The sequence below is a fragment of the Palaemon carinicauda genome, chromosome 37 (assembly GCF_036898095.1).
Source record: "Palaemon carinicauda isolate YSFRI2023 chromosome 37, ASM3689809v2, whole genome shotgun sequence".
Taxonomy (NCBI): Eukaryota; Metazoa; Arthropoda; class Malacostraca; order Decapoda; family Palaemonidae; genus Palaemon; species Palaemon carinicauda.
In genome coordinates, this window is record NC_090761.1 from 61,012,982 (window position 1) to 61,024,301 (window position 11,320).

An 11,320-nucleotide genomic window follows, 5' to 3' on the forward strand; every position below is an offset into this window, starting at 1 on the left:
GACAATTTCAAGGACTCTATATGTGCTTTTGCTGATATTTTCATTTCCTACACTGTTAAAGATTTACATGAAAAAAAACGGTAAATGTCTTACAACATTTATTCCAGGATTCTTACCGTATTAAAAACGAATATATTAACGTAAAGGAGTGATACTACGGTCACCAATCCGTAAAAGATATAAACAAAGTAAGGCAAAATTACGGTCGCCTGTATTATACTGAAATACGGTTGAGAACAGTATGTTTTTACGGAAAGTTCCCATCAAAACTACGGCTTTTTCTAAAAGTGTAGAAAGAACTAGAATAAATAAAACAAAACCTTATTTGCATAGGTTCTGAGTTGCCAAGGTAATAATTTCTACATTAATATCACTCTCTCACTAAATCGATTAGTGGGGATGATACCAAATGTATCAGTTGGTATATATTTGTTTATTATGTTGAACAGGCTGACATAAGTCTTTTTATAGTCTATATATGGAATATCTTTTTTAATGTTGTTAATGTTTAAAATATTTTATTTTAATTTTCCATTACTTCTTATATCGTTTATTTCCTTGTTTCCTTTACTCACTGGGCTATTTCTCCCTGTTGGAGCTCTTGGGCTTATAGCATCTTGCTTTTCCAACAAGGGTTGTAGCTTGGATAATAATAATAATAATAATAATAATAATAATAACAATAATAATAATAATAATAATAATAATACTGCACCATTAAATCGTTGCTGATTTGAAATTTAATCGCAGTTAACGTGCAAAAACAACAACAGCAAAGCTACAAAATACCTCTCTTTTGCAGCATTGATAAATACGAAGAACACATGTGCAGTTGGACACAGCTGTTCATGGTACACCCCACTCAGAAGAAGTAGCCCCTGCCACACCTTAAGATAGTGTAGGGAGAGATTAGCAAACGTGGTAGGCGGGGCTAAACATGAGTGCATTTCCTCAGACCGAGGTGTACCAGGAACTCCCGTGTCCAACTGTATCTCACCTGCGATTCGCTCAAAGGATACCATAGGAACGCTGGCAGGAGATCTTTTCGCACTTCATCCAAAAGCCTTGGACGTTTCAGGTGCTCCTCGGTGTCTTCCAAAACATCATCATCATCATCCACTGGATAATCTACATCTTCCTTAAAACTGCTCCGGTGAACATCATTCCTTGAGACTTTATCGAAGAGAATCAGTGGAGAAATGCGAGATCTTTGAGAGACAGAATGTGGGCGAATGGAAGGAGATTCTTCAGCTGATAGCGCACATGTAATTAAAGCTATCACTAGATACCATAAGCTAAGCATCTTTAGATCCATTTTTGTCTGTAAAACATTTACTTCAGTTTGCTCCAAGATAGAGACGACTGACGAAATCTAACCGAGGCCCTTTGCGTCAATAGGCGTAGGAGGAGATGAGGATGATGATTGTCTGTAAAAAAGATAATAAATGAAACGTAAGGGTGTCTGTTTGAGTGAAGCATGGCTGTTGTACATTATTAAATCAAGTATTTACTTATGCTTGAAAAATAACGCTGAGCCAACAATTTGATCTCTAAAGATTTGCAGAGAAACAGGAAGGCTATTATACATTTTTTAGCATCACTCCCTAAAAGTGCAAAAGACGTAAAAGATAGAAATATACAGACACACACACACACACACACACACATATATATATATATATATATATATATATATATATATATATATATATATATATATATATATGCATATATATATGAGAGAGAGAGAGAGAGAGAGAGAGAGAGAGAGAGAGAGAGAGAGAGAGAGAGAGAGAGAGACAGAGAGACAGAGACAGAGACAGAGCATTGCCATAATTATTCTAATTGCTGAAACCAAGAATAATATCCAGCATTGAGACTGGTCTAAAACTTGTATTGGAGAGGATATGCAGAGAGTAGAGTTGCAGGAACAAATTAAACTCGATGTCAAATAAGCTTTACTTATTATTTTTATCAGTTAATTACTATCACTAATGACCTTTAGAAAACAAAAACCAAAAATCTTTGACATATGAATTTAAATGTTAAATTTCTCGATTAAAACATTTTAGGTTCATAAGCATTTCTTTTTTTTTTTTATTTATCAAAGGACCAACTTAATCTTTAAATTTAATATATGTGGTGGCCGATGTGGTAACGTCCCTGACTGGTGAACACCAGACTGGGGTTCGAGTCCCGCTCAAACTCGTTAGTTACTTTAGTCGCTGCAACCTTGCCATCCTTGTGAGCTAGGGATGAGGGGTTTAGGGGGAGCCTATAGGTCTATCTGCTGAGTCATCAGCAGCCATTGCCTGGCCCTCCTTGGTACTAGCTTGGGTGGAGAGGGGGCTTGGGCGCTGATCCTATGTATATATGGTCAGTCTCTAGGGCATTGTCCTGCTTGATTAGGCAATGTCACTGTCCCTTGCCTCTGCCATTCATGCGCGGCCTTTAAATCCTTAAGTGCAATTCAACGTTTGAGCTTAATTTTAATGAAAAAAAAAAATAATTTATCATACCAACCGAGTTCATCAACTGCTGCAGTTATTCGTTCAATTACGATGATTCGTAATACTAGACATGCAGTTAATTCTAATAGGTAGGCTTTCTCCATCATGAAGCTCAATACTGCGCAGCACTCTAGAAGTTTTATTCCAGCTGTAACCACGTTGTGGAATGATCTTCCCTATCGGGTAGTTGAATCAGTAGAACTTAAAAAGTTCAAACTTGCAGCAAATGTTTTTATGTTGAACAGGCTGACGTAAGTCTTTTTATAGTCTATATATGAATTATCTATTTTAATGTTGTTAATATTTCTTAAGATGTTTTATCTTAATTTTTAATAACCTCGTGTATCGTTTATTCATTTCCTTGTTTCCTTTCCTCACTGGGCTATTTTTCCCTGTTAGAGCCCTGGTCCCTGTTAGAGCCCCTGGGCTCATAGCATCATGCTTTTCCAACCAAAGTTGTAGCTTGTCTAGTAATAATAATAATAATAATAATAATAATAATAATAATAATAATAATAATAATAATAATGCTGATATATAAAAATCTAAGTACGTATATTTATCTAAATAAGATAATTCTTGTTTTTCTTTTTATACTTATCAACTTATTAACTGATTGACGGATTTCGAGATTAAAATCAAATAAAAAGTTAAATCAGAGTATCTTTATGCTTGTACGTGTTTATGTAAGATACAAACAATACTACTGTTATCACAGTAGCTATCACTGGGTATGATTTAGTAAATACTAAAGGGTTTAACCTAGATTTCAAAGCATACTTAAGCACGCGATTCAAAATATTGTCCTAAAGCTGCCTTATCTATATACTTGTCTTTCGGTATCAGTTACTACAAGAATAACGGGATTTGATACAGACCAAATTGCGTTATATGACATTACATGTCTTACGCACTCAGTGATTTGTAGGGATTTCTTATCATATGATTTGAATGAATTCCATATGATTTATATGCTTCCAAATCCTTAAATCCTATGCTTCCTCTTCTCGATTAGGGCATGAGACGTTACTTTTTTTCATATGTCATGTGAAATTTCAAAGAAAATAGAAATATAATTATGAAATCTCTAATCTTTTTATGATGGGATATTTCTATTCCAGTTATAAAATGTTCAGCTGGGATTGTGATAGCCAAAACTCATTAATCGATCTGAAGAAATTATTCGTTTTAATTATCATTTTCATTATTATCATTATTATTATTATTATTATCATTATTATTATTATCATTATTATTACTACTACTACTACTACTACTACTACTACTATTATTATTATCATTATTATTATTATCAATAGCCAAACTATAACCCCTAGCTGGAAAAGCACGATGCTACAAGCCCAAGGGCCCCAAGAGGAAAGGAAATAAGGGAAAAATAAAGTACAAGAAAGTAATGAACAATTAAAATAGAATATTTTAAGAACATTAACAACATGAAAATAGATCTTTCATATATAAACTATAAAAACAAGAGGAAGAGAAACAAGATAGAATAGTGTGCCCAAGTATACCCTCAAGCAAGAGAAGAGCTTGACATCTAAAAAGGTATATTTTTTAACATAATAGGCAGTATAGTCTTAGCATCTATATTAACAAGATGACAGGGATAAACACGTCTGAACTTATCGAAATACATGATCAATAAGATCATCATTATTACAATCTGATCTCTGTAAAAACCACTATAATAAGGAATTACCAAATCTGAAGTGTTGACGCGTCTGGATAAAAAGCTTTAGTAATCCAATAAGGTGAATTCCTATATAGGCATGTCTGGTCCTAGCTTATCATCTTCTTTATATACGAAAAGGAGAGGATATATCAGTTTTCAACAGTCCAATGGGCGGGTACATTCGAGCACACTATTCTATTTAATTTCTCTTCCTCTTGTTTTGTTAAAGTTTTTATAGTTTATATGGGAATTACTTATTTTACTGTGGTTACTGTTCTTAAAATATTTAATTTTTCCTTGTTTCTTTTCCTCACTGGGCTATTTTCCCTTTTGGGGCCCCTTGGGATTATAGCATCCTGCTTTTCCAACTGGAATAATAGCAATAATGATAACAACCGCTAAGTCTTAGACTATTACGTACAGACAATTTCGATGCAGAATGTTACAAAAGATGATAATATGCTTGCATGCAGGGATATGGAGAGAATATGGATGGCAAATAATGATAATAAAAAGCAAAAATCGAATAAAGACTATTGGGTAAATCATATTTTGCATACTCGATACTTTTGAAATCTTACTTTTGAAGTTGCGATTGCTAAAAACAGAGATTAACACATCAAACATTCTGGCTCAATCTTCTAATGCTGTACAGGAGAAAAATTTTAATCTTGGACCAACACTGTTTTAGAGACAACAGCTCTTTACAGATTAACTGAAATCATTTTTCTAAAAAATCTCGGGAGCAAATCTTCAGCATTGAGAAAAATAAATAAATGGTAGATGGAACGAATATATATTGAATATATCCATATAGATAGATATATAGATGGATAAACTGATTGTATGTGTATATATGTATATCTATACATATATAGGCCTACTCATAAAATCTATGTATTCATATATACATACTGTCAGTCTATCTATCTATCTTCTATTTATGTCTACAGTACATGTATATATATATATATATATATATATATATATATATATATATATATATATATATATATATATATCAGTAAATTGAATATATACATATAGACAGACATATAGAAGACAGATAGAGATAGATAGACAGTTGCATATACATATTGTATATATATTTATATAAATATATATATATATATATATATATATATATATATATATATATATATATATATATATGTGTGTGTGTGTGTATGCGTATGTGTGTATACATATATATAAAGTATATATATATATATATATATATATATATATATATATATATACAGTTTATATATATATACACACACAATTTTCCTAATAAGGGGTGACTCTGAAGGAGAACAACAGAAGTCACTGTCACATTCATCTACAGAAAAGAGTGCCTATCAGTGCAATGAAACATCTGCATATTAGACCATACAACACTACCTTACACAGCCTTAGTGCTTCCCGGATATCAAGGTGCTTTGTTTCCAATATATCGTTAAAGGTTTAAAGGTGGCTCGTGAATGGCAGAGACAAGGGACAGTCAAAATGCCTTACAGGCTGAGCATATATCCATATGATCAATACCCAAGGCCCCCTCGACATCCAAGCTAGGACCAGAGAGAGACAGGTTATGGCTGCTAATCAATCAGTAGGTAAACCTGTACTCTCCCTAACTCCCTATCCTTAGCTCACATGGATGGTAAGGTTGCAGACACTACAAAAGACTATCAAGCTTGAGCGGGACTCGATCTCCTGTCCAGAAGAAGGTATTGCAGGGAAGTTTCCAATTGACCACCACAACCCTGACTAGCATTCAACCATTTCGAGTAAATCCTCTCTGTAGATCTAAAATAATCTATTGTCATCCTTTTTCTAGAGTTAACCACCTCAAAATACTGTGATTCACCCATTCCATTACATTAACCCTGTCACTACTTATGTATATCTCCATATTTCCCACCCTCTCAGTTTTCTTTAGCCAACATCACAAACGTTGCGTAAACAATTCATCTGAACACCTTTAGCTTTTTCTTTTCTTTCGATTATATTCAACATCCACGCTTCACTTCCATAAAAAATAAAAGTTGGTTAAGCAATTCTTTCATGCAATCCTCACAATTTATTGCCTTCATCTTGAAATTTTATTACATCTTTTATTTTAAAACTTTCCTCTTCTTTCATTTTGCCATTATCCATTATATTCATTCCGAGATAAGTATATAAATGAACCAATTCTATTCTTACACCATCAATATTAGCATCCATTGCTCCATCTTCCTCGTTTTCATATACGCTAAACATAGAACTCTTGCAAATACTTCAAGACTCTCTTACCAGCTTCTGCAGTATCTCTTCACTGCCATTCATCTGCAAATATCAACCATTCCACATTTCATTCATAACTTATTTCTTTTCCCATAATTTTTTTCTTTCATCCAGTTATTAAGATTTTGAACAACCATTGAGAGTAACACACCCATTTTCGTACCAAGCCAGTTACCATCTTTACTATATACTTTATTGCATGCTTCACTTCCAACAGAAAAAAACATTGAATTGTTATCATTAATCTATCATCTAATTTTGGGAGTGAAATGGCAGGACAGCATCAGAAATGAAACTATAAGAGAGATTACTCGAGTTCCATATGTGGATGAGATCATGATGAGGGGTAGATGAAGATGGTGTGGGCATGCTCTTCGCACTTCCCAGGAGAGATTAGTTCACCAAGCATTTAATTGGGCTCCAGAAGACACTAAAAGAGTTGCAAGACTCATGCCTACATGACCGAGAACTATGAAGCGTGAAATAGGAGAGGATGAATGGAGAAACATAAATTTAAAAGCTCAAGATAGAGACAACTGGCGAAATCTAACTGAGGCCCTTTGCGTCAATAGGCGTGGGAGTAGATGATAATGATGATGATAAACCTATCACCTACACCATGTATTCTCAATACACTCCAAATTAGTTCTCTATCGGTTTTTATTATAAGCTTTTTATAGGTCCCTGTATGACTCATAAAATATTTCCTTATATTTTTAAATTTCACACAAATGTTCCAACATAATAATAATAATAATAATAATAATAATAATAATAATAATAATAATAATTCTGATATTAATAATAATAATAATAATAATAATAATAATAATAATAATAATAATAATAATAATAATAATAATATGCTTCCCCTAAAACCGTAATATGATCGTCATATTACATTTTCTCAACAATCGGTTTTATTTTCCAAGGCTACAGGCGAAGTTAATCATATACATCACAGATTAACATATGTTAATCTATGAATTTTCCTCATGTTTGTTAGATGTTTATGGGTTTTAATGATATATTTGACATCGTGTTGCAAGTCAATATTGTTTTTGAAAAGTTGTGAAGAGGCAAGCAACAGGATATAGTCTTGGTTTTTATATTGGTATATATTCATCGTAAAACATACAAATTGCTATTCACTCGTTCGTTTATATACTAAATGCATTATTTGCTCTGTTGCTAAAATCACTTAAAATTAAAGACAATTTTGGGGGGCATTTTGGTAACATAAATTCTGATAACGCCTTTCATTACCTTAAGATTTGCATTGGTGAGAAAAAAGACATGATTATATATATAAACTAAACAGAAGTTTTGATTTAACACAGAGTACATATAGTTTACCACTCTTCCCAAGTTTAGATTTCTTTCCTAATTCTGTTAAAATTACAAGATAAATTTCAAAAAACGAGAAACAACCAGTCATAATCTAAAAATTAAATACCTTTTGTGAACGGTAAAGACAAAAAAGTTCTCCTACCTTGTGTAACCTGTAAATTTTATACATCCTTACTAATAATAATTATATCAACAATAACCACCTGTACAACAAGACACAAATCAGTCATTATCTAAAAATGTAATACCTTTGGTGAATGGTAAAGTAAAAAAAGTTCTCCTACCCTGTCTAAATTTTACATATCTCTAGAAATAGTAATAACAACAATAAAAACCTATACAAAAAGAAATACTTATTCCAAAATGAATTCTGGTACATTCAGAATAACATTAACAATACTAAACTACTAAGCAAGAAAGAAGTCTACCTTAGGAACCTCTCGTTGATGGAGGACCTTCCTCGAATAGCCTCAAAGGACTGGGGCTTGGTGCTTTATATTGACCACCTAGTGACTCAACATGCAGTCTTTAAATATTATCAGTGTATCAAAGCAGTTTATCTAGTAGAATAAAAAAACTCTGATCTTTAGATCTTTGTTTTCATATGTCATTGCCAACTTGGTTACCAGTATAAAACGATAAGAGATAAGCTGGTGACAGTCGTTATCCAATAACTGGTCTTACGTAATCCATTTCACAGTTGTAATATTCAATACATTTGGAAACTTTAATTCGCGTGACTCAAGTAGTAGATCTAATGTATGAATACCAATACGTTTCCCTTTTCGTGTCTAATACATTTTGTCAATTTAAGTTTTAAAGGCCACTCATGAATAGCAGAGGAAAGGAACAGTGACACTGTCCTAGTTAACAGGGGAATACCTTAGAGAATAACTATATATCCATATGATCAGCACCCAAGACCCCTCTCCACCCAAGCTAGGGCCAGGGTGGGCCAGGCAAGGGCTGCTGATGACTCTGCAGGTAGACCTATAGGCTCCCCCAAGGCCATAGTTCAAAAGGGTGGGGAAATTGCAGACACTACAAGAAACTATCGAGCTTGAGCGGGATCGAACCCCAGTCCGGTGATCCTCAGGCAGGGACGTATCCATTATTATTATTATTATTATTATTATTATTATTATTATTATTATTATTATTAAGCTACAACCCTAGCTGGAAATGTAGAATGCTATAAGCCCAGGGGCTCCAACAGGGACAATAGACCAGTGAGGAAAGGAAAAAAGGAAACATGAAATATCTTAAGAACAGTAACATCAAAATAAATACCTCCTATAATAGATATAAAATCTTTAACAAAAAAAGAGGCAGAGAAATAAGATACAATAGTGTACCTGGGTGTACCTTCAAGCAAGAGCACTCCAACCCAAGACAGTGGAAAACCATGGTACAGAGGCTATGGCACTACCCAAGACTAGAAAACAATGTTTGATTTTGGAGTGTCCTTCTCCTGGAAGAGCTGCTTACCATAGCTAAAGTCTCTTCTACCCTTACCAAGAGGAAAGTAGCCACTGAACAATTACAGTGCAGTAGTTAACCCCATGGGTGAAGAACACAACCTCTATTGTTGATGTAGTGAATCTAGCATAAAACTATTTAGGAATTATAAGTTTGAAATACATACAGAAACACATAAATCATAACAGAATGTTATTCAATAATACGAAATAGTCAGACTGAACGAAAAAACATCGAACCAGGCCTAAACTGTCCTATATAGGCTATTATTATTATTATTACTATTATTATTATTATCATTATTACCTGCTAAGCTACAACCTTTCGTTTGTCTCCAGGTAATTCTGTTTAATCATGTCAATTTTGCATGATTAACAATTATTTTGTTTTCACTTGTTATATCACTTCTAGATAAACGGTTATCGAATTAATGTAACATTGATAATTTTTTTATTAGATTATCTAAGACCATCTCGATAGTAACAAATTCTTTAGTACATTTCATCAACCTACTGAAATTTCGTCAAAAAAAAATTTTGTTGAGAAAATTATGAAGATAGGTAATAGGTAGGGTGAAACAATTAAATATTACAAAATGAAATAATAAAATAGCTTTGATATTAGTATTTGAAGCAAGCAAAATCTACTGGAAGGTTGAATACGTTAGTGTTGAAAAAATGATAAGGTGCATTGAACTTAATAATAATCTTTGAAGATTAGAGTGAACAAGATATGCTGTTAAGATATACTCGACTCTTTAAAAAAGAAAGCAAAGGTCCATTACTATTATTATTAGTATTATTACTATTATTATCATCATTATTATTAGCTAAGCAACAACCCCAGCTGGAAAAGCAAGATGCTATAAGCCCAAGGGCTCCAACAGGGAACCAGTGAGGAAATGAAACAAGGAGATAAATAAACGATATAATAAGTAATGAAAAATTAAAATAAGATATTTTAAAAACCATTAACAACATTCAAACAGATAATTCACATATAGGCTATAAAAAGACTTATGTCAGCCTGTTCAACGTAAAAACATTTGCTGCAAGTTTGAACTTTTGAAGTTCTACTGATTGAAATACTGTTACTAAGTTCATTATTCAGTAATTCCAACTTCTCTTCCTTTAATACAGCTGTCTTATCATATAATCTATCAAGCGATATGTTGTTTTTCTTATCACTCTCACTTTATAATGCACTTTCTCCTAATTCTATCATCAATTCCAAGATTTATTACGTCATTTCCTTATCTCTTAAACCCTTAATATTCATAGAATCTTCATGGCTTCCACTTACATAAATGAAAGTTTTAATTGCGTTTTCCCTTCGCGAATATAAAAAATTGTTCCATTCTTTTACTATTCATTGTTTCGCAAAATTCAGCATGGGTTTTCTATTTACTTCCTTCAAAATTTCCTTCATAAATTGTTTAATGTAACAGATATAGATATATGTGGTTTCATTTTCTTAAACCCTCAATTACGCCTAAAGGTTTAAAGGTCGCTCATTAATGGCAGAGGCAAGGGACGGTGACATTCCCCTATCAGGCAGGACAATGCCCTAGAGGCTGACCATATATACATAGGATCAGCGCCCAAGACCCCTCTCCACCCAAGCTAAGACCAGGGAGGGGCAGGCAATGGCTGCTGATGACTCAGCAGATAGACCTTTAGGATATTTAGCTCACAAGGATGGCAAGGTAACAGCGACCAAAGAAACTTACGAGTTTGAGCGAGACTTGAACCCCAGTCTGGCGTACACCAGTCAGGGACGTTAACACATCAACCACCTCAACTCTCAAGCCATTAAAGACTATGGTTAAAAAACTTGCCTTTAATATTAAAATTATATCATGATTATAGTAATTCACCTCAATATTGCTCATTTTACGGGCTGCATGATTGTAAGAGCCCTTGCTTGTCCGCAAGAGCCAGGCAATCTTCAACAACAACAATGTTCATTTTAAAACTATATGAATTCAATCATAGAAATA

General features: G+C 33.2%; 1 protein-coding gene across 1 annotated transcript in view; it reads right to left on the reverse strand.

Moving 5' to 3' along the window:
* The window catches only part of LOC137629339 (nose resistant to fluoxetine protein 6-like), a 36,168-nt gene extending 27,801 nt beyond the window's left edge, over positions 1–8,367 (reverse strand). The window contains exons 1-2 of the mRNA XM_068360595.1: positions 8,271–8,367; positions 998–1,427 (exon numbers count right to left, since the gene is read on the reverse strand). Coding sequence (XP_068216696.1) covers positions 998–1,315 — 318 coding nt within the window. The 5' untranslated portion in view covers positions 1,316–1,427; positions 8,271–8,367. The remainder of the gene's footprint in view (positions 1–997; positions 1,428–8,270) is intronic.
* Positions 8,368–11,320: the final 2,953 nt, after the last annotated feature.